Consider the following 22,270-nt stretch of genomic DNA (forward strand, 5'->3'; position numbering starts at 1 on the left):
TGATGTTGTGTCCCTGACCTCATGGCCCTCCCGATCTAGCAGGAGAGAGGCATCAATGAGACAGTAAATAAGTCAAATGCACATCCACCTACGGAGTGGCAGGAGCTGCAAGAGACGCAGCAGTGTCTGTCTGGGGCCAGGGAAGTATCCCTGAAGTGGTGGCATTTGAGCCGAATCTGGGGTGTGGGGCGCAATATTCCTGGCAGAGGGATGTGTGCTGTGAACTCTTATTCCCCCACTTGCGACAGGTCCTTGACTGGCCATCTTACCTCTTTGGGCCTCGGTGTCCTGTAAAATGGGGTCAGCAGGAGGAACCAGGTCCGGGGCTGCTTTGGGGATAACCTGGGCAAACGGTGGGCCGTGCCCGCGCAGTGCGTGTGGTCTGTGGGTGTCGTTGTTAAATTATCATTATTACCAATGCTGTGAAAACTCCAGATGAGCCCTGACTGGTGTGGCGCAGTGGGCTGGGCATCATCCCTCAAAGCAAAAGGTCGCCAGTTCAATTCCCAGTCAGGGCACATGCCTGAGTTGCAGGCCAGGTCCCCTGTTAGGGGCGTGTGAGAGGCAACCTACTGATGTCTCTCTCTTGTGCATCAATGTTTCTCTCCCCCTCTTCCTCCCTCCCTTCCCCTCTCTAAAAATAAATAAAACCTTTCTAAAGGCTCAGACTAGCCTGCATCCCCAGAGGAGATGGCATGGTGATTAGGAGGAGGGGGTGCCACCAGGGGAGGGGCCCTGGCCCACCTCCCCCCAACCCCATATCCGGTGCTGTGCAGGGGGAAGGAGGGCCTCAGCCCCGGCGCCCCAACTGATGAGTGAGCAAGGCGGCAGGTGGTGGCTCTAATTTGTGTCACAAGAGCAATTAATGCACAGGACCAGAGGCTCAGCAGGTGTTTGCTGGGTGATTCCACCCCCAAGGGCTGGGAGCTTCCTTCCTCTCCTGTTTTCCTGGAGACCCAGCCAGGGGAGACCCAGAGCAGGGAGCCAGGGTTCTCGCCTGCCTCAGCCTGGGGGCTGTGCTAGGGAATGGGGCTTATCAGCACCACTGCTTTCTCTCGCTTCGGCAAGGGGTTCTCCAGAAGAGAGGTCAGGGGACCAGGCCACCCCGGCACAGACAACGCCTTTGTGCGAAGTAGCAGAGGTGCCTGTCCCAGGCAGCGTGGGTGGGGAGGGGGCTCAAGTGCCCCTGTAGCTGGTGCTGCAGAGAACCTGTTGGGGACTTAAAAAGCCACCTGACTTTGAGTGGGGACACGGGCCTGGGCTCCAGCTGGTGGCCTGGCTGTACTCAGCTCTGACGGGGATGGGTGAGTCCTTGCTTCCCGTGTTTACTGCGGGAGGACCAGCGGGTGGGTCCTTGTGGAGCTGGGGTGGGTCCACCTGCTTCCCCTGTACCTCCCGGTGGCAAGTGCTGGTGTGTTAGTGTCAAAGCCGAGCTTATGGGTGACCTGGGGCAGGGCTGTCAGCCAGGTCCCCTCACCCTTAATTTGCCTTGTTCCAGTTGCACTGACTCAAGCTCCATCAAGCCTCAGGGTCTTTGCCCGAGGCTGTGCCCTCCAAAGGCCCTTTCTCTGACGCCTTATCTGGCTTGCTCCCTCCCACGCCTCCTGGAGGTCTCCCATGAAGGCCACCACCCCAGAGAAGCCTTCCCTGTCCTCAAACTGGGCCGGACCCCCACACCCACTGCTGCCTGCCCTGTACCACTCACTGCAGTTGTAGTTCATTGTGGGTCCCGTTTTGTTCAACATTTGCCCTCCCTGGTGGCCTGTGACACCCAGGCTCCTATTCACAGCACCCAGTAGAGCACCCTGCAAGGAGGGGTCCCTAGCAGATAGTCATAGAATGAATGCACCTGGGTTCAGATGGTAAACTGTGGCTTGGAGCAAACGCTGCTCCTGTGAACCTCACTTTTTCAGTCTGTTAAATGGAAATACATCGTGCCCCCACACCCCGCCAGATTCAGTGAGAGAACAGGCACCCCTGTGACCCGTGCCCTCTCCCTGCCTTCCAGGGGTGCCGGAGGAGACAGACCAGAACCTGTCCAGCCCTGAGGAGGTGTTCCACTCTGGCCACTCCCGCAACTCCAGCTACGCCAGTCAGCAGTCCAAGATCTCCGGTGAGTGCCCACTTGGCCCCGTGCCCTTGGCCTCCTGTACTCCCCAACTGCCCCTGATGAGCAGCCCCACCCGCCCACCAGGCTACAGCACGGAGCACTCGCGCTCCTCCAGCCTCTCGGACTTGACACACCGCCGCAACACGTCCACCAGCAGCAGTGCCTCTGGTGGCCTCAGCATGACCGTGGAGGGCCCCGAGTCCGGCGAGCGCGAGCACCGGCCTCCGGAGAAGCCCCCTCGGCCACCCCGGCCCCCGCTCCTGTCTGAGCGCTCCTTTCGGTGAGTCTCACTGTGCAGCGCTTTAGGGAGCAGACCACCCCCCCACCCCCCTCCCGCCCAGTGGCTCCTGCAGCTTTTGCTTCGTCACCTGTAACGTGCGTGAGGCAGGAAGGTCCCTGCCTGGGGGCTGCATGGTGGTGATCCAGCCAGTTGGTGTTCGCGAGGGGCGGAGCTCTCACCTGTCTGGCCTGCGCATGCTCAGTTAGCCGTTGCTGTCTGTGCTTTGGGGCACCTTGTGTCCCCTGCCTAATGCCAAGTGGCCCTTCGGAGCCTCAGTGTCCTCACCTTTGAGAGCAGGTAGCGACGGCACCTGCAGAGCAGGGCCGCATGAGGGCAAGGCCAAGTGAACGCGACCTGCGCGAGTCCCCACGGGCTCTTCCAGTGTAGTGAGAGAGGAGGTGCTTGCTGTTGTCCTCATGGGGCCTGTCCCTGCGCTGACTGTCTCGACTCTGCCCGCTCTGCTCCAGGCGGAAGAAGGACTCCATGGAGAGCCACCCGCCCTGGGTGGACGACACGCGGATCGACGCGGACGACATCGTGGAGAAGATCATGCAGAGCCAGGACTTCACAGATGGCAGCAACTCCGAGGGTAAGCCACACCCACCCGGCAGGCTGAGGGACCTTGCTGCCGGCTTCCGCCCCTGCCCTGCTCAGCTCCGTCCTCCCCTGTGTCCCCACAGACAGCAACCTCCGGCTGTTCGTGAGCCGCGATGGCTCCACCACACTCAGCGGCATCCAGCTGGCCAACAGGTAGGGTGCAGGTGCAGGGGCGGGTGGTTAGGGTGGCCCTGGGAGGCATGGGACCCAGAGCAGGGTCTCTGAAGCCTACTGACCTGCCTTGGAATGCCAGCTTCTGTCACCACAGGGTACCTGGGGCCAGTCACTGCTCTCTGAGCCTCAGTTTCCCCCTCTCTCAAAGGGTGTGGACCACATCTCACCTAGAAACCTGGGCAGTGTTCCAGAGGTAACCTTGGAAAGCACCTAGCACAGAGCCAGAGCTTAACGATCTTTATTTTGGACCTGCCCTTCCCTTCCTCCTGGATCTGGGAGCCCCTTAAAAATGAAAATGATGACCCATTTATTGGACAGGTATTTACTGAGCACCAGGTACGAACCAGGCACTGATTGAGGTGCCGGACGTACAACAGTGAGCAGTAGTTCTCCGCCCTCTTGACGTTCAGAGACGAGGTGGTGGCAGGATCACACTTCTTGGGTTTGCAGTTTGTAGACCCTATGCCAGTACCCTCCCAGTTATTTATTTACAGTGTTCACTATGTGCCTGGTTCAGTGAATGAATGAATGAATGGGTGGAGGGGCTTCCCACATGCAGGGTTGTGGGGAAGGCTTCCTCGCCCCCCACCCTGTTCCTGTGGGCAGGGCAGGACAATGCCCATGAAACATCTAGGGCCAGAGCTAGAGGAGACTTGGCTGGGCCTGCCCAGGGGACCCAGGCCTGCCCCCTGGCGCTGCTCTGCTGACCCCTGCTGGCAAGGCACGAAATTCTATATGCCATTGCCCCGTGGCCTCCTCCGTTCTCCCCACAAGGTGGGCAGGGAGAAAACAGCGACCCTTTGAAGGTTTGTGAATATGCCTCCTCCCTGTGAAACTGGGAGTCAGGGAGGGAAGAACCAGTCTGGCAGCGAGGTCATAGCAGAGCAGCTTGCTGAGCCCAGAACGCCCACCACCTCATGGGTGGGCCTGGCCTCAGGGGGAGGAGCGCCCAACCCCCATGCCCTCTTGGCAAGCCTCGTAATCCCTCTGAGCCTCACTTTCTTCACCTGCCCAGTGGGGTGGGGTGCAGCCCCTCCCTGCCAGGGTTGGTGTCGGGATGGGCTCAGCACACCCCAGTGTGAAAGCCACTGCTGCCCAGGAAGAGCTCGGGCCCAGCCTGTGCGCACCGGCTCTGTCATCCCATACACTCTGATACCTACTGTCTGTGTTACTTGGGCAAATGACTCAACCTCTCTGAGCCCCCTTTGCAAAATGAGGCCAATTAACAGTGCCTGCTTGTGAAGTACTTCTGCGGGCCTGGCCCAGAGGAGCACTGAGGAGGACAGGCTGACCTCTGTCCCCCCGCAGGGTCTCCTCTGGGGTCTATGAGCCAGTCGTCATTGAAAGCCATTGAGGAGTGGGTGTCCAGGCTGGAGAAGGGCCCTGCCTTTGTGGGCGTCCAGACCCGCGTCATTCCACGAGGGACCTTCCCCTTCGGATCACCGTCCACGCCACATCTCATCTGTGCCTCCTCCGTGCACTCCAGCCGCAGTCCTGCCCCAAAGCCTCATTCCACTGTCCTCCCATCCATGCTGGGACCCTCCTGGCCTGCTGGAGTCTGGGCACCACTGTGAACATTCTTCTCTGAACCACTAGAGGGCAGGACACATGGGCCCATGAAATAGGTGGGCAAGACCATGATGGCCAGAATGCCCTGCTGGTGGCTGACCTGGTCCCTTGATGAGGACATGCAGTGGATCCTACACACAGGGAGCTGCTCAGGGCTGAGGGGCCCCTTGCCCTGTCCCCCGCTCCCTCTAGGAGCGCCAGCTCAAACCATGCCCTGGCAGGGCTCTGTTCCATCACCCCCTTTGGGGATCATTTCACCCCCCGAATCCTGCCACCATGGCCCTGTGACTGCTTAGTGCTTCAGCTATCCCTCCCCTGTGCCCTGGGGGACCTGCTGGCAGCCTCCTCCTGGGAGCCAAGACCTCAGACCCTACCCATACTCCAGACTCAGACTCCCTCCCCCAGAGAATGTTCTCCTGCTGCCTGGGCAGCCTGCACTTTGCACACGCTTGTGTCTAACACAGCCCCACCGGCCCTCGCTTGCCCTTCCCCTGAACCCTTCCCCAGGCTTCCTGGGCGCTGCCTGCTGTGCAGTCTGTGGGCCCAGCTCTAGCAGCCCGGCTGGCACGGGGCCCTGCCTCTCCTCCCTCCAGCTAGCTGCAGCTCAGGCCCGAGCCCCGAGGCCTGTGCTGGGAAATGTCTGAGCTTAGATGGTTGTTCCCCTCTGCCCAGGGCTGGGACCTGAGCAGCTGGTTTCCTGTAGGAAGCCAGAAAGGTGCCTCCAAAGCCCTTGGAGGTCAGGGACCTGGCTGGGCTGAGCAAGTGCCACCCCCTTCCTCTCCCCTCAGGGTCAGCTGGCCCAGGCTGGGGCCACTGCTGGTGGGCTGTGACTGGACCAGCTGGAGCTGGCTTCCTGGCCAGAAAAGCCTCAAACCTCCTCTGAAAGCATCCCCCTCTCTGGGCAAGGGCTGGACAGGGTCCTTAAAGGAGGGTTTCCAGCAGGGAGCAGCCTGGCCCTGCCCCTGCCCCCTCACTGAAGCCTCTGCTCTGAGCACTTTCCGCCTGCCCCCTGGCCCCCCCAATCCTCATTACTTGCTTGAAGGTAGGTGCTGGCTGTCAGCCAGTCTCTGGACAGTCTTCCCTGCCACTCTTAATTTCGCTCATTTTTGTATAAACCCAGCAGGCTGGTGTTTATTTAATCTATACATTTTTCTCTTTTTTCTTTTCTTTTTTTTTTTTTTTTTAGGGTTCACAGTTTGACATTTTTTCCTCCCCCAGGTGAGGGGAGGTGGTTCTGTTCTCTGTCCCACCCACTGACTAGGTCGCCAGCAGGGCTGGGGATCTGGATGGGGGGCCAGGAGACTGGTTCTCTCTCTGGTCGGGGTGGGGGTGAGCGTGTCCTCCCCAGGCTGGGAGGGCCTCTGCCCCAGCTGGCAAGAGTTGGAGTCTTGGTCTTAGAACCTTCCAGCATTGGGACCAGAGTGTTTCTAGGATTTGGTTGTTGTTTTTAATCACCTAACTCTTTTAGAAAAAGAATGTTAGCAGGTGCCTGCCGAGGCAGGGTAGCGCATTTGCTCCGACTGGAGAAGGCTCTGGTCAGCTCTGTGGGTCCCTTCCTGTCTGTAGACACCTGGCACTTTAAAAGGGGGCTGGCTGCACTGTCTCCAGATGAAGTGACTCCCAGAAGGTGGGGGGTACCACCCTTCCCTCCTGTGTCTGCTGGGCCTCAGCCCAGGGGGAAGGTGCATTCAAGGTGTATTTGGTGTCTGGTTCAAGATTCTGGGGCATTAGGCATAAAACAGCTGGCTTTGGCGCTGTTGGGGAGAGCCCCCAAAAGTAGGAACCCTAGCCCCACTGTAGATGAGGTCTGAACTTGACAGTCACCCCAGGAGACAGCCTCCCACATCCTCCCATGCCAGGCCCTGGGCCAGGGTCATTGGACTGAGAATTTGGCTGTAACCAAATTAATGCTGGCCGGAGCTGGGGGCCCAGAGCCCTGGCCTCATCCCCCTGTGGGAGCCACCGGTTCACTCAAGCTCAGTGAATCCCCGCTAGGCGCCCACAGCTCCTGGACTTAAAAATTATATAGAGAGAGATAGAGAGGAATATATTAGAGATATTTTTGGAAAGGATTTGGTCTATGCAATGTCAGTTTGGAATCTCGGAAGACAGTTTAACGTTTTTACTAGGAGATTTAAAGAAAATAAAGGTCTACAATATTTTTAGGTTATTTTTTTTTCTGGTCACCCACAAACTGACCACATGGCATGATCTGCCAGGACGGAGAATGTCCACGTTCTCCTCTCTCTAGGGAGGTGAGCAGGGAGATGGCGGGGTGGGGACGGGGAGGTCTTTATTTTTTTTTAATTCCCCTCTTTCTAACAGAATGTTGCCACCACCACACCGTGACTCAGTGGGCTGTGTTTGCACCTCTGTCCCGGCTTCTGTAGAGAATAACATTGTAAAGGGGAATCAGCCTAGTGTCAGTGTCTCGATTTGGGGGGAAAATAAATGTTGCAGTTCTTGTTCGTTAATGACACGGGGGTCCTCATTTGTTTTGCCGACTTGACTTTGGGGTCAGGGACAACACCAGATGGATGGAAGGTGATGCACCGGGGGTGGGGAAGAGGTAGGTGGCCAGGGCTCTCCAAGTCCTGGCTGAAGTCACAATTCCCACCTTTACTACACCAGAGTCCTGGGGAGGAAACCGAGGCCCAACAGTGTGGTTTCTTGCCAATATCAGACCTAGTAAGTGGCAGCTCTGACCTCAGAGCCCAGGTTCTAACCATTCTGCAGGCCTTCCCAGCGGCCAGATGCCCCTTGCACGTGTGCCTGAAGACACAGAGCTCTGTGCCTCCATGTTCTCAGCAGCCAATGAAGTTGTAGATCAAATGAGAACCTGCGTGAACAGCTTGACCTAGGGAGGTGCTGAGCTTGTTCCCAGTCTCTAAATCTCCAGGCCAGGGCCTCTCACTCCCTGCCCCTGTCTAAAAGTTATAGAGGCATCTGCACCAAGCTCTGAGAAACGCATGTCACCCTGGACCCTTAATGAGCTCAGGAGTGGCAGGAAACCTCTGTGGCTTTGGACAGGCAGAAGCAACCAGACTACCAGGCCTTGCCCCGGCCACGGTGCTGCCTTGTCCCCATCCCTTTCAGGGCTAGTGCCCAGGCACAGCCCCTGTGAGCCCTGGGGGCTGATTCTCCATCCTGTTTTCCAGCACACACCGGGAGACAGAAAAGTTGGCTCTCAATGGAGCCCAAAGTGTGTCCTGAGACAGGGAAGGAATTGGGCTACAGAGCAGAAAGGGTTGCTCCTTTGAAACACAGTAATGCTAACTGAAAAGTCAGCACACAAAATGGTAGGAGAGAAAAAAGGATGCTCCTATGAGCTTTGGGAGGGCAGTCCCCATCATCAGAGATGGCTCAGACAACCCAAGGCGGTGGACGCTGCCAGAAGGAGCTTTCCAGGTTCAGGCCTCATCTCCGCGGGCCATCCCCCCCCCACCACCACATGCTGTACACCGACTGTAACATTCCAAGATCCAAAAAGCCACCAAATCTTAAAGCCGGTTGGTTGATTCAAAGCTCCTACTTTGTGCAAAGCTCCATTCTCGGCACTGGGGACACATACCCCTGACTACCTGCAGGGAGCTCACAGTCCCTTGGGCCAAATCAAGTCAATCGGCTAATTCAAACACGGGAACAAGTGTCATCAGGGAGACACTTGGGGCTGTGGAGCACAGAGGAGGGAACAAACCGCTTTCCAGCTGCGAAGGTGACTTCCCTGGGTTGTGTGGCATCCCAGTGAAACCGGAGTAGTGAGGCAACAGCCTCCCTTGTTCTCAGAAGAAAGGGCCTCCAAGCCTGGGGAGGGGCCCGCGGACGCACCCAGGCCGGGGACAGTCTGGGTTGCCGCTGCCTGGGCTGCCGCGACACCCAAGACCGCAGAGGAAGACGGGGCGGGGGGCGGGCAGTGAAGAGAGTACAAGCGATGGTAAGGGGATAAGGGGACGCCTCCCCTGATAGCCCACAGAACCCCTCCCCATCCCTGAGGACTCGGACTAGCCCCTCCTCCTCCTCCGACCCGGGCGGGGAACGTTCTCTGCATCCTCCGCTCAACAGACAAGTTAGGGCCTCGAGCCGAGGACTAGGGCTGTAGGTGCCGGTGTTGGCTTCACCACAGCCTTGAACTGTGATCTCCCGAAGTCCTCGCCTCTCTCTGAGCCTCATTATCCCCATCTGAAAAGTAAGACTTCTGGGCCCCCACTCCACCCGGCTCTGGCCTTGGGACTTGGGGATAATTAGAAATGGGCTTTTCTTCCGGGGAGAGATCGACTGAGGCCATGAGTACCACGCAGTCTGGATTCTCAACTCTGACCCATTACGTACGAAGATTCGGGAACAACTTGTCCCACAGTCCTCTCAAGAAACTACATTTCCCGACATGCAAAGCGGGGGAGGCGGTGCCTGGCCGTCATAGACCTCGTAGGCCTAGGCCCACGTAAGGACTACGACTGCCGGCGTGCCACGAGGCAGAAGGCCGGAAGGGCCTGGATCCGGAACCGGATGTGGCTAGGTGCTCCGGGGCGGAGCGCGGGGGAAATGGTGAGTGTTGGGTGTGTTTCTTGGGTCGGGGGCCCCGGGTCTGTTTAGGAGCCAGGGTTTGGGCACTGGGACCCGGGATTGGCCCCCCGTCGGCCCATGGTACGGATGAAAACTCCGGACCCGGAGCTCCGCCAGCATAATCAAGCTGCGATGCACCCCGTCCCCCATTAGTACACCTGAACGGATAATCACTTAGTCAACTAAGCCCTGCCTTTTCTCCAGGCCACTGGGACAGACCAGGTGGTGGGACTCAGCCTCGTCGCCCTTAGCCTGGTCATCTTCACCTACTACACCACCTGGGTGATTCTCTTGGTATGTGTACTTACCCCGCCCTCTCTCATCTCCATTCATGGGTCTGGCAGCCAACCCCTAACATTATTTAAATAGCTATGTGACTGGAACTGTGAGAGTTGCTTTAACGAAGTATCACTGGAAATCTCCAGAACAGCACTATGAGAAAGATGCTTGTGCTGTCCCTATTGTATAGATGAGGAAGCTGAGGCTCGGGGAGAAAGGTCGGCCCGTGGTCCAACCCTTACCTGCTACACTGTAAAGCCCTCTTCCTGATTTGCCCTGCCCCTGAAGGAAGATCTAGTCCGTCTGGTTATCCTACTGGCTCCTGGGCACAATGGGTGCCAGTGGATTTTGTGAGGACCTTTAGGATTTGGGATGTGGGGTGGTTGTTGGTTACTGCTAAAGAAATGCAGTGTTCGAAAGGCAAAGTCTTGCAGAACTTGGTAATTTTTGGAGAAAAGGGTGAGGAAAGAAGAGGTTGGAGCCCAGGCTGGGCATCACTCCAGGCTTCCTTATGTACCCTTTTCCGCTGTTAGGCTGTGAGGGCCTTGCGACAGGTCCTTAATATTCTGTACCCTGCCAGGTCCCCAGCACTACCAACTTAGGGTAAATGCCCTGTAAGCAACTACTTAAGTGAAGGAAGGAAACAAAGCAAGGCACACAAAATGCCATGATCTTAAAGAAAAGTAAATGCTGTCCCAGTGGTTTGAGTGGGGGCAACCCCCGAGATGGAGGAGGTGGAAGGTGGGGCTTGGGGGTGCTGAGCCAGGCCCGGAGTGCTCACCAGAGCTCTGCCCTGGGTGCCAGCCCTTCATCGACAGCCAGCATGTTATCCACAAGTACTTCCTGCCCCGAGCCTACGCTGTGGCCATCCCCCTGGCTGCTGGCCTCCTGCTGCTCCTGTGTGTGGGTGAGTCACCACGCCCCTGGGCTGGGTGTCGGGGCGGGGGCGATGACCCTCTCTTACCCCTGAACGTGTGGCTGCATCTGGGCACTTGCTGGACTTCTGCTTGAGGCTCCTTGCCCTGAACTCACCTGGGGAGTTTCCTGCTGACCCTTCAGGGCTACTATCAGTCTTCCAGATGCTTGGGGCCCACTGGGCTGTAACGGGAAGTCTCCCTGTGTTCTGCTCATACCTCAGTCACCTCTCACCCCCTTGTCACGCTAGCTTGTGATTCCTGCACCTCTCTCATCTCCCATGGTTTAATGTGTGTGTGTGTCCTCGGACTGCGTCTTTGTCATTACTGTGTTCTCAGCACCTACACAGGCCGAGGCACTGAGTTGGTGCTCCAGAAAGTGGTTTGGGCCCTGGCTAGTGGGCTCAGTTGGTTGGAGCACCATCCCATAATCGAAGGGTTGTGGTCTCGATTCCCGGTCAAGTCACATACCCGGACCACTGATCCAGGTGTATGGGAGGCAAGCAGGTAGTGCTTCTCTAGCATTGCTGTTTCTCGCTCTCTTTTCTTTCTCTCTAAAAGCAATGAAAAAAATGTTCTCTGGGGAGGATTAAAAGTAAATAAATAAATAAAATAGTTTGAATGAGTCAACAGTCAAATGATGCGGTGGGTGGATGCTGGGTGTTGAGTGGGCAGGTGGGTGGGCAGGCGGGTGGATAGGGCGTTGCTGGTGAGCGTGATAGTGCAGCGGGTCTTGGATCCTGTGGAACCTGAAACACTAAATGCCGCAAATGGCCTATGGTAGGCACTCAGTGGTGTTTGCTGAACGAGTGTGGGAGGACGCATGGCTTGATGGATGACTGGAGATGACCAGGTGGCCTGGAGCGGGGTTGGGGAGGTGCTTGGCCACATGTATGTATGGGTGGCTCTGCCACACCGTGCCTTGCACTGGCCTAGCAGTCCCGAGCCCCTGTCTCACCTGGCCTTTTTCATCTGCATATTCCAGGAGTGTTCATCACCTACGTGATGCTGAAGAACCAGAAGGTGACCAAGAAGCCTCAGTGAGGGCTCTGCAGGGATGAGGCTGCCGACCCCTCCTCTGCCTCCCCTCTTGGGCATACCAAGGGCAGGGGCCCACAGTACTGGTCTGCACACTGCAGCCCCCTCAAGCATGGCTGCCCTGCAGACGCCCCCAGGGATGGAGCTGTTCAGGACTGGCCCCTGACTGACCAGAACCCCCACTCCTCTCCTGCTCACCCTTCCAGATCAGGAGGGAATACCTGGAAGTCTCCTCTCCCCATTCTGGCTCAGGGTCTGAAAGAAGCACGTCCTCCCTACCTCAGCTTCAGACCCGCTGCCACGTTTTCCTCTGGGTTCTACCCTCTTGCCTCCATTTCCCTCCTGTCACCTGCTAATGTTGGAATTGGCAGGTTCTGAGACAGCATGTGGCCTCTCCCCCTGTGTCCTTTTCCTCCATGAAGATAGCTTTCCCAGATCCGATGTAGCCTGGGACCCCACAGGACTTCTAGACCTGGAAATCCTAGCAGGGGGTACTGACGTGCCTCCGGACCAGGACCAGGCTTCAGGACACATTAAGATGGTCACAGCGAGCCTCCAGACCTACTTCTCATGGAGGCCCACCCAGCCCCTCAGCCCTAGCACCGGCCTGTTGGGGAGCTGGACAATAAACCTTGATGGTGTGTTTGTCTCTGTGCCATCCCTGACCAGGGGCGCTGGGCTTTGGGGGCTGGAGAGGGGCTAACAGGTGGTCACTTCAGTGGTCTCAGGTCAGGAGGCCCTGGTTTGGGTAGTGAAATGCCTCAGGTGCCTCCTGGGTCATCCCTGCACTGGACACAAGACAAAGCTGGAACTGGGGCAACTGCGGTACTGACTTGGGGCAGCACATGGCTGGGGACTCCTGACAATCTGTCAGTCCCCATGGCAGCCTTCTCCATGCCACCTCTGTCAGCCCAGCCAGCATGCACTGGTGTTTTAGGGGTCCTCAGGCCAGTCTCCTAAAAGCCCAAGCCTGTTGTCCATCTTTTACACCAGCAGCCCAACTTGGTCTGAGTGGTGAGGGCTGCTACCAAGCCAGAGCAGGGCTGGTTCTGCTGTGTTCAGGTTGATTACCTGGCACAGGCCTGGCCCTAGCCAAGCAGCCATCTCTGCATGCCCCTCTGGGCAGCCAGCTGTCCCATGCACAGTGCCTAATGTAAGCCTCCATCCTATCACCTGGGATGTCCACTCCCTGCAGTTAGCAGAGGTGTCATTCTCAGGCCAAGTGCAGGCACACCTGCACTGCCCTCTCCCAGTCCCCCAGGTGGAGCTCACCCCTAGGTTTTAGGTCCTGTCCCTTCCCACAATTGTGGCAGGAGCCTCAGGACTCTGATGTACTGCTCTCCTGGGAACAGCCTCTGCCTCTCAACAAGGTCTTCCTGGCATTTCCTGACAGGGTCCAGGCTCTCACTTCAGGGACCTTCCATCAAGCTAGCAATTCCCTCCAAGTTTCTGCCCCCCCCCCTTCATAGCCAGACTTGCCAAAGGTTACTCACACCTGCTTCCTGTATTTCCTTACCTCTGCTGTGCCCAGCCTAACCCCAGGGGGGCTTCACCCACCCACATGACCAGTGGTGTCTGCTTTTTTAAGTCCAAAGCACATTTCCTCGACTCCCACCACGTATGGCCTGTGACATCACCCTTGGGTGCACCCGTAGATGTTCTGATGTCTCATTCTATTTTATGTCTTAGTCCCTCTGCTCTGCCATGAGAGGGCAGGGCCCTCAGGACTCGGTCACAGGGTTCCTCACCTCCCACTCTCCCCGGGTGACCTGGCCTGTACCCAGACACCCCCAGCCTGGCTATCTCCTGAGCGGCCATGTGTTGCATGTGCACCAGCCACTCAGCTAATGTCTCCTTCGAATGTCATAATGGCACCTCAAGTTAATCCCATCATGACCTGAATTCTCTCAGGACCCTCCCTCCCAGATCTGGTTCTCCCCTCACAGCCTGCACCCTCTTGACTGGTGTCATCCTGTGTCCCTGGTCCCAACCAGAGGCCCGGCAGACATCACTGACCTTGGCTTTCGTCTCTCGTCCCCCTAGCCACAAGACCCTGAGTCCTGTCAACTCTACCCCTCACCCCCCAGCCATTCTGGATGCAAAGCCACCATTCTCTGTCAGATCACCGGTTTTCCTCGTGCCCCTGGTCCCCTCCAAATGGACTGAATGATAACCAGTGACCTTTCAAAAACAACTGAGCATCTTCCTCATGCACTTACAATGCTTCTCTGGGCCCCCACCCCTCTCCATACCATGGGCTGTCTGCAAGAACCTGCATGCATGCCCCCTAACTTCTGCTCACACCACCCGCTACCGTGTTGGCCTTTCCTTTCCTGGGACTCACTGTGGCTCTTGGCACATCCCACTCCCGCTGGTTCAACATATACTTACCAAACATTGGTTCGTGCCAGGTGCAGAGCTAGGAAGCGCGCCTTGTGTGTTTTCTGCCCTCCTGGAAGCCCCATTCTAGGAAGAGGGTTTGAGAAACAAACGAACAATCTCCAACAATGTTACGTGTGATAAGGAGAAAGCAAGGTGATGTGATCAAGACGAGAAGGAACTCGACGAGGAGTCGACCAAGGTGACGAGGGAATAAGGAAATGGAAGTCCGAGGAAAAGGTTTCGAACAGGGAACTGCACTCGCAACAGCCCCGAAGTGTGGAAGTTTTGGGTAGCCGAGGGCTAGCGGGGAATCCTGTGGCTGTGTAGTGGACGTAGGGAGAGTAGGTTGGGATGGGGCTGGAGAGGGGGCAGAAGGCGCTGGGGCTGTAGCGGGGCGGGGGGGGGGGGGTGTTAGATTTTGTTCAGTGCCGTGGCAATACCCAGTGAAGGCTTTCGGCAAGAGAGTGACATCATCTGCTTTATACTTTTTAAAGATCTCCCTAGCAGCTGTGTTCCTCCCGTTCACCACCAAATGCCCAAAGCCTAGCACTGCTCCTGGCCCGTAGTATGTGTTAAAATACACGTGTTGAATGAATGCTTGCCCCAGACTTCCTATGTAACCTGGAGGTAGTCGCTTCTCTCTCTGGACCTTAGTTTCCTCACCCGAAACACGGTGGATGGGAATTTCACTCCAGAGTGTGTGGGCAGGACTGTATTTAGCTTACCTGCCTCCTAGAGCAGCCTTGAGAATCAGGGAAGGAAAGCCAGGGAGGGTAAGGGAGGATGGTTTTCCCTCCCAGGGACGACGGCCAACGCGCCCCCACCCCACCCCACCCCACCCCACCCCACCCAGGACCAAGGTCCGAAGGATGCTGCAGCTCCGGAGGCGGGACCCGCAGGCGGCTTCCGCGTTGATTGGGTGCAGCCGTGACCGGCGCCACGGTATTGGTTAGTCCAGAAGCAGGGGCGGGGCCCGGCTCCCGCAGCTGGGCTGCCCAGCGGCCGGGGATGCGGTCAGAGCCCGAGAAGCTGCTTTGGGGCGCCATGGCCGCGCCGAGCCCGGGGCCCCGCGAGGTAGGTGCGGACCCGAGAGAGGACAGTAGAGGGAAGGGTTTGGGAACAGGAGCCGGGCCTCCCCTCCGAGGCGGGGCGGACACACCCCCACCCAAGCTCCGGAGGGGTCCTGCACTGGGTGGGGACAGGGACACGCCCCACGTGGGAACCTCAGGTATGAAGGGGAAAGCCTGGAGGGTATCCCTCGAGTTAATTTCTTCAGTTTTCTTGTGGGGGGAAATAGAGGTGATAATAAAACCTCCTCCTTCATAGGGCTGTTAGGAGGGCGAGTTCTCAGCCAGTGCTGGTCACACGATGGGTGCCCAGTACTAGTGGGTCAGCAGCGGCTATGACCTCTGCTCCGTGCCGATCTTCCGAGCTGGCCCGGAGGAACTCAGCACAGATGAGAGGAATAGAGGACTCAACCACGGCAGCGCACGCAGCCTCTGTCACGGGCTCCTGTGCACAGATCCCAAACTCCACAGTAACAGCGGTTAATATCTGCCACCACGTTGTTAGAGTTCTCATTTCACAGATGAGAAAACGAGGCCCGGAAGGTCAGGTGGCTTACCTAAGGTCGCACAGCTGGGGAGAGACGGTCAGTCTTGGGCCAGGTTTGGCTGCAGAACTGCATTTTGTGCTTAATGCTAATAATAACCAGAACTCTATTTTGGGGGTGCTGACTGCATGCCAGGCAGCGACTGTGTGACCTCTCTCAACAACCAGTGAGGTGGGTACCAGAATTATTCGTATTTCACAACTGAGGAAACTGAGGCAGAGAAGGGCTCAAAGTGGTGGACGCGGGACTCACAACCATACCTTTCCCCTCTGTGATGCTGCCACATACTCATTGCTTCTTGTGCCTTCTGCCACCAGGTCCTGGCCCTGTCCCCAGAGGCTGGACACAAAGCAACTACCTCAAGGTCCGGCCGCCGTGGCCTTCTCTGGCGTCTCCGAGACAAGCAGCTGCGCCTAGGCCTGTTTGAGATCAGCCCGGGGCATGAGCTGCACCGGCTGACATGCATGATGCAGGCGGGGCTGTGGGCTGCCACCCAGGTCTCTGTGGATCACCCATGTGGGGTGGGTGGCCAGTCTGCTCTAGGCACTCATGGCAAATCCAGGCTGGTGCCCTGTCTTACTAATACTGTAGACTTGGGGTTCAGAAAGGACTATAACGGGAGGGAGTCAGGGGGGTGGTACAGGGAGGGAAGGACATTCTGGGGATGGAACGGAGGCCAGGAAGCCAGAAAGTCCAGGGTGTGCCACCTGACTCAGGTGGTTGCTGTGTGACTCTTGGTGGGCCTCTGCCTCTCTTTGTGCCTCAGTGTCCCCATCTGTGTAATGCATAATGACACGGCCTGTGGGGCCCTCCCAGTTCTGCCAGGGTGTGTGGTTGAGAAGGGACCCTACCGCCACCCCGGCAGCACAGCCCATCCTCCCAGGAGCTCAGGCTGGGGCCAGGCTGGCTCAGCAGAAAGGGCTGCCCAGCTGCAAGCTCAGCAGCTGGACGGGCCCGGGTGAGCACGTGTGTTATTTGTGTGTGCACAGTGTGATTGCATCCCACAGATACAGGGGCCTAGAGGGTCTGAGAGAGTGTAGGAGCCAGAAAGGGGGGTCCTTTGAATCTCATCGCCTGCTGAAAATCACAGCCTGACCTCATTGCCTGCCGATTATCTCCCATGGACCCCCAGTACTGAAATGATCATGGCCTCAGCATCTTGTTGGTTCAAGGCCAAGGGGTAACTGCTCAGCCTAATTCACACTCCATCCCTCCCTTACTCACTTCAGCCACTTGGGCCCTCCTTCCCTTCCTGGTGGCCACCAGTGCTGTTCTCACTGCACTGACCATCCTCCTCCTCCTCTCCACTACCCTTCAGATTTCAGCTTCCAGATCGCCTCCAGGAAGCCTCTGATCCTGCTCCTCCCAGGCTGGGTCAGGCAGGTCCCTTGGCTTCAAGGCCATCTCCTTTTACTGAGATGGCATCCAGCTTCACTGTGTGTCTGGGTGAATGTGCCAGGTGCTAGGGACCCAGCTCTGGAGGAGACATACCCGGGACCTGCCTCCAGTCACTCATCCTCCCTGCAGCTCTGGCGTTGTCTGCAGGCCCCATCTGCCCACCTCGGGCACACCCAGGGCAGTCTGTTCGCTGGAGGAATCAAATTAGGGAAGGGGTGAGGCCAGGTGCAGAATGCTTGGAGATCCCAGGTCTGGCAATGGGGAGCTGAGACTTGCTCTGAGTCCTTCTGCCCCTCCTTGCAGGGGCTGCCCACTGAAGAGGATTTCTCCGAGGTCCTGACCCAGGTTCACGAGGTACGAAGCCTCAGAGTACAGCAAGGAGGGGGCAGATGCCATCTTAGTTCTCTTTCCTCAGTTCCCCTGTGGGTGCAGAGCCTCTGGGCCTTCAGGAAGGGTTGGCACCCCTGCACCAGGGCCAACTGCACACACCTGGGCCCCAGTGGACACTCTTGGGGCTGCTCTTCCTCCTCTGCAGGGCTTCGAGCTGGGCACCCTGGCTGGCCCGGCCTTCGCCTGGCTGCGCCACTCCCTAGGCCTGGCCGAGGAGGACTACCAGGCCGCCCTGGGGCCCGGCAGCCCCTATCTGCAGTTCCTGAGCACCTCCAAGAGCAAGGCCAGCTTCTTCCTGTCGTGAGCTGGCAGCAGGGGTGGGGAAGGGGTGGGAGTGGTGTCCTGGGGTGGAAGGTGGCTTTTGGGGAGAGAAATAGAATGGTCAGGTCAGGGAGGGTCCCAGCCAGATAGAGGCTGGAGAAGAAACTGAGGGCAAGGGGCTGGCCCTGGGCAGACAGCCACACCGACAGGAGAGGTCAGGGAGCCTGGTGGGAGCCGCTCCCACCCGGCCTAGGCAGTGACCTCCACCTCCTGTCCCTCCCCCGCCCCAGCCATGACCAGCGCTTCTTCCTGAAGACCCTGCGGCCCAGGGAGGTGCGGGTGCTGCTCTCCCACCTGCCCCGTTACTTGCAGCATCTGCGGCGGCACCCGCACTCGCTGCTGGCGCGGTTGCTGGGTACGGCGGGGCCAGGGACCTGGGACTGCTGGGGCGGGGCGGGGGCCAGGGAGTGGGGCGCGGAGTAACTGAACTTAGCCAGGTGAGGGGAACTGGAGGCCGATCTGACTACAGCCAGAGACAAGGTTTCCTGGGTGGTAGTTTAGGGGGGCCTGGTGCGGGGGCGGGGGGCGGGGGGAGGCGGGCCCCAAAGGAGGCGGGGTTGGGATTGGACAATCCTCGGGGAGGACATGTGGGCGGGACATCTTTGGGACAGAGTCTAGAGGCTGTGGGGTCTCCGACTCCGGAAGGAGGGGTCTGGTGCCGCAGCTGGACGGGCAGGATCAGAGTGGTGTGCAACTCGAGGAGGCGTGGCCCGGAGCTGGAACTAGTTGGACCCTGGGTTTAAGGGTTCGGGGCCCCTCACCTGGCACGCTCTCTCTTTCTAGGAGTGCACAGTCTGCGCATGACCCGGGGCAAGAAGGTAGGTGAGGCCGAGTGGAGGGGTCCTGGGCGCGAGCGGGCAGCTGCAGGGTGAGATCCTGTCCTTCCTCACTCCCCACCGCGTCCCCAGAAATACTTCATCATCATGCAGAGTGTCTTCTATCCAGCTGGCCGCATCTCCGAGAGGTGAGTTGGCCTCGTGGGGCCTTAGTCCCCCTGGGAAGATGCCACCAGAAGGACTCACCCTCACTAGGTAGAAGGCAAAACTGAGGCCCAGGGGGAAAGGACGTTCCCAAGATCTCCTGATGGGTCAGAGACCATGATACCCATGACCAGCTTCTCTCGAGCACTCATGATGCATTGGGTGCCGTGTTGAGACATTTGCCTTCGTAATCTGTATTCCCGAAACAAATTGGAGGGGCAGGAATTGTTTTCGCCCCCATTTTATAGACAAGACGCTGGGGAGGAGGGGCCACACAGCTACTGCGTGAAGGGCTCGGAGTCAAGCCCGGCCTGCGAGTGCCTCCCCACCGTGACTCCGTCCTCACTGAGGCTCCCCAGTACTGTTCCTCGGGCCTCCGGGGGTTAGACCCCTGTGTCTGGGACACCCCCAGGCTTGACTGGGTGCTGGGAGTCAGGCACAGGCAGGGGTAAAGCCTGGTCTGGGCTTCCAAAGGCCCGAGTTCAAGTCCCTGCTCTGCTCTTTACTGTGTGGTCTTTGGCAAGTCAAAGAAAATCTCTGATCCTTTCTCTTGTCCCCAATATGGGGACGACAGCAGAACGGGGTGGTGCTGAGGATTTGAGCAGTTACCTAGTGGAAGCTCTCATTTTTTCTCGTTCCTCATTATCGTGAGAGTCCCTGTGTATCTCGAGTCTGTGTGGAGCTGAATTCCGGCGTGTGCCCCCGCTCCCCTCGCCTGCAGGTATGACATCAAGGGCTGCCAGGTGAGCCGATGGGTGGAGCCGGCGCCTGAGAGCAGCCCCCTTGTCTTGGTGCTGAAGGACCTCAACTTTCAGGGCAAGACCATCAACCTGGGTGAGCCACGGAGCAGTCACTGCCTGCACTTCCTCCATTCTGGGTGAAGTTCAGAGGGTGTCCTTGGCACCACCCTCTGCCTAAGTCATCCAGAACCGAGATTCTGGAGTCAGGCAGAGCAGGGTTCAAATCCGGACTCCACAATTTAGTAGCTAGGTGACCAAGGCAAATTACAACTGAGTTTCCTTATCTTCGAAAGGGGGTGGCGATGACACCTGCCCTCTTGGGGCAGATGCGTGCAGAGCCCTCAGCACCTTGCCTGGCGCCCTGTGAGCACTCAGGCAGGGCTGCCCGTGCTTCAGCAGGGCCCCAGCGGAGCTGGCTGCTCCGGCAGATGGAACTAGACACCGCCTTCCTCCGGGAGCTCAATGTGCTGGATTACAGCCTCCTGCTGGCCTTCCAGCATCTCCAGGAGGATGAGAGGGGGCCAGGTAGCCTCCTGTTCCGCACGGCCAGGTAGGTGCCACCACAGGGTTAGGGCACAGTGCCACCCTCGGGCAGCCTGGCCTCGCTTACAGGGTCAATTGGCTGGGGCCCCCAGAGGAGGTGGTAGCTTCACCCCTGCCCCTCCCCGTCGGCCCCCAGGTCTGTACAAGGGGTACAGAGCCCGGATGAGCCCGGAGCTCAGAACCGCCGGCTGCTGCCCGATGCCCCCAACGCCCTTCACATCTTGGACGGCCCGGAGCAACGCTATTTCCTGGGTCTCGTGGACCTCACCACCGTCTACGGGCTTCGCAAGCGGCTGGAGCACCTGTGGAAGACGCTGCGCTACCCCCACCGCACCTTCTCCACCGTCAGCCCGGCTGTCTACGCCCGGCGCCTCTGCCAGTGGGTGGAGGCGCACACTGAGTGATCAGCGTCTGGCCGCGCGCTCCTCGTCTGGACAAAGGGTGCACCTTTGGAACGCCTGTTCCAACTTGGTCGGGGCAACGGATCGGGCTCCCCTCACCTGCTGTTCCTCCAGCTGGCCTCCAGAGGGCAGAATTCCCTAACTAATAAGACACAACCTCGTCTGAGGGTGATGCTGTGCCTGGCATTGTGCCAGGGACTCCCCACATTAGCTGATTCAATCTTCAAAAAAAAGTGCTGTTATTCTCTTTTTACAGACCACGAACTGGAGGCTCATGGGGTGAAGGGACTGAGCGAGATGACTTAGCAATAAATGCCGGAACAAGGACTCAACTATGCCTTTTGGACTCAGGAGCCCTATTCTCACTCATCCATCAGCTCCTGCAGCCCTGTCCTCATGCTGTGGGAAAGGGGGGAGGCCTAAGGCTCCAGCTCAGGCTTTTTGTCGTCCAGATGGGGAAACTGAGGCCCAGAGACTTTAAGGGGGCTTATGCACGGGTAAGTGGCAAGGCCAGCCCGAGAACCCGTGTCTCCCTCCTTCTACCCCTGGCTCATGGAGGGCCCCCTGGCCTCCTTCTGGCGTGGCCTCTCTTTCCTGCAGCTCTGGGATGCACTGTGTTTGGGCCACTGTTGACCTTGAGTGAGTTCTGCCTTGCTCTAAGTCACTTCTCTTTTCCAAGAAATGGGGCAGGGGGTGGTGGGCAGACCAAGGGCCCTGGCCAAAGACGTCACCAAGAGCAGGAAAGCAAAGTGCCTGCATAGCCCCTGATCATCCCTTCTCCCTCCTCCAGGAAACTGCAGCCTGGCCTCTGACATCCGTCCAGTCTGACCGTGCCCAAGCCAGCCTTTCCTCTGGCGCTGCTCTGAGGGCCTGCTGTGTGACCGGGGCAAGGTGCTAAACCTCTCTGTGCCTCAGTGGTCTAATCTGTAAGATGGAAGGATGAAAATGGACCTCCCAAACTCATTTATTGAGCACCTGCTATGGTTTTGGGGGACCTAGGGGTGGAGCAAGAGGCCCAGATTTCACCTCTGAAGAACTCAGTGTGGAGCATGGCAGCGGTGAGGAAAGCAGCCTGATGCAACAAAGCCTTGTGAAGGAGCACAGGGCCATGAAGCTCAGGGCAGGGGCCCCTCCCAAGTACAGGATGGGCGGGTGGTTTCTAATCCCTAAACTGAGAGCAGAAGGGTTGGGTGCAGCCCTGGGAAGGTCCCAGGCTAAGGGCACAGCAAAGGGTTGAGGTCGAGAGAGGATGGCCTTTGAAATAAAGAAACGTGTCTGTGGTCGGAGTTGAGAGCATGGTGAGGGGCTACATGGGCCGAGAGCTGACCCCCAGGGCTGGGTGACTCTGGACCTTGGGAAAGCCACTCAGCTACACCAAACACTGCCGTTCCGTTTGTCTTCAGAGGAAAGGAGGAAAAATGGCTGATGGGGAAGGGACAGGAAAGGGAAAGCTTATGTTGCAGGCTTGGAGTGTGGGTTCCTGGAGGTACAGATATACAGATACAGATATAAATATAGATGTGTAATTGACATCACCCCTAGATACCCAGGTGACCTTCGGCTACAACTTTTCTAAGCTAACACAATCCTGGGAGAATTTCTGGTTCTGACTCAGTAGGAGGAAGTCAAGACATCGGTGTGCTCAGCTCAGCGCCCACTCGGGAGACGGGTGGGTGGTGGAAATGCGATCGAGGTAGGGTAGCTCTGCAGGGAGCTGGGGTTTGGCTCCACATTTACCTGGGGTCTTTATCCACAGGGCTAAGTCGGAGCCCCAGAGCCCTGCACAGCTAGATAAGGATGGCTCAGCCCCTCCCTCCCTTGGGGTCTCTGGCAATGGCCTGAGGGGTGACAGGTAAATGACTTGCCCAAAACCTCACGGGGCCTGGGACTCCTGGCTTTCCTAACTCCTGCATTCAGCAGACCTCGTGTGTATCAGGCACTGTGCAGGTGCTAGAAATGCCCTGAAGACATGGCTGGCC

General features: G+C 58.0%; 3 protein-coding genes across 5 annotated transcripts in view; all 3 read left to right on the forward strand.

Annotated features, from left to right (window-relative positions):
* Positions 1-7,207, forward strand: part of EEIG1 (estrogen-induced osteoclastogenesis regulator 1) — a 34,900-nt gene extending 27,693 nt beyond the window's left edge. The window contains exons 7-11 of the mRNA XM_037154765.2: positions 2,009-2,113; positions 2,195-2,390; positions 2,858-2,979; positions 3,071-3,140; positions 4,470-7,207. Coding sequence (XP_037010660.2) covers positions 2,009-2,113; positions 2,195-2,390; positions 2,858-2,979; positions 3,071-3,140; positions 4,470-4,515 — 539 coding nt within the window. The 3' untranslated portion in view covers positions 4,516-7,207. The remainder of the gene's footprint in view (positions 1-2,008; positions 2,114-2,194; positions 2,391-2,857; positions 2,980-3,070; positions 3,141-4,469) is intronic.
* A 1,978-nt stretch (positions 7,208-9,185) lies between these two features.
* DPM2 (dolichyl-phosphate mannosyltransferase subunit 2, regulatory) lies at positions 9,186-12,169 on the forward strand. The gene is made up of 4 exons (XM_037154862.2): positions 9,186-9,275; positions 9,498-9,587; positions 10,377-10,479; positions 11,472-12,169. Exons 1-4 carry the CDS (start codon positions 9,237-9,239, stop codon positions 11,528-11,530), a joined length of 291 nt encoding a protein of 96 aa, XP_037010757.2. The 5' UTR covers positions 9,186-9,236; the 3' UTR covers positions 11,531-12,169.
* A 2,745-nt stretch (positions 12,170-14,914) lies between these two features.
* PIP5KL1 (phosphatidylinositol-4-phosphate 5-kinase like 1) lies at positions 14,915-21,544 on the forward strand. 3 transcript variants are annotated; one of them, XM_037142833.2, is made up of 11 exons: positions 14,915-14,980; positions 15,836-16,039; positions 17,220-17,270; positions 17,452-17,606; positions 17,858-17,982; positions 18,411-18,445; positions 18,536-18,591; positions 19,329-19,441; positions 19,747-19,897; positions 20,027-20,788; positions 21,082-21,544. In XM_037142833.2, the coding sequence occupies exons 1-10, from the start codon at positions 14,915-14,917 to the stop codon at positions 20,292-20,294; spliced, it is 1,224 nt and encodes a 407-aa protein (XP_036998728.2). In that variant the 3' UTR covers positions 20,295-20,788; positions 21,082-21,544. The 3 variants fall into 3 exon arrangements, with proteins under 3 accessions (XP_036998728.2, XP_053523765.1, XP_053523766.1); XM_053667790.1 differs by having other exon boundaries at positions 14,943-14,980; positions 19,744-19,897; XM_053667791.1 differs by having other exon boundaries at positions 14,943-14,980; positions 15,836-16,015; positions 19,744-19,897.
* The last annotated feature ends 726 nt before the right edge of the window (positions 21,545-22,270 follow it).

Source organism: Artibeus jamaicensis, unplaced genomic scaffold, assembly GCF_021234435.1.
Source record: "Artibeus jamaicensis isolate MK-2021 breed Jamaican fruit bat unplaced genomic scaffold, CSHL_Jam_final contig_471, whole genome shotgun sequence".
NCBI lineage: Eukaryota > Metazoa > Chordata > Mammalia > Chiroptera > Phyllostomidae > Artibeus > Artibeus jamaicensis.

Coding starts and splice junctions, on each gene's coding strand:
- DPM2 (XM_037154862.2), top strand. CDS start 9,237: ATGTGGCTAGGTGCTCCGGGGCGGAGCGCGGGGGAAATG. Junction 9,276..9,497: donor GGCGGAGCGCGGGGGAAATG/GTGAGTGTTGGG, acceptor CCTTTTCTCCAG/GCCACTGGGACAGACCAGGT. Junction 9,588..10,376: donor CCACCTGGGTGATTCTCTTG/GTATGTGTACTT, acceptor CCTGGGTGCCAG/CCCTTCATCGACAGCCAGCA.
- PIP5KL1 (XM_037142833.2), top strand. CDS start 14,915: ATGCGGTCAGAGCCCGAGAAGCTGCTTTGGGGCGCCATGGCCGCGCCG. Junction 16,040..17,219: donor CTGTGGATCACCCATGTGGG/GTGGGTGGCCAG, acceptor CCCTCCTTGCAG/GGGCTGCCCACTGAAGAGGA. Junction 17,271..17,451: donor TCCTGACCCAGGTTCACGAG/GTACGAAGCCTC, acceptor CCTCCTCTGCAG/GGCTTCGAGCTGGGCACCCT.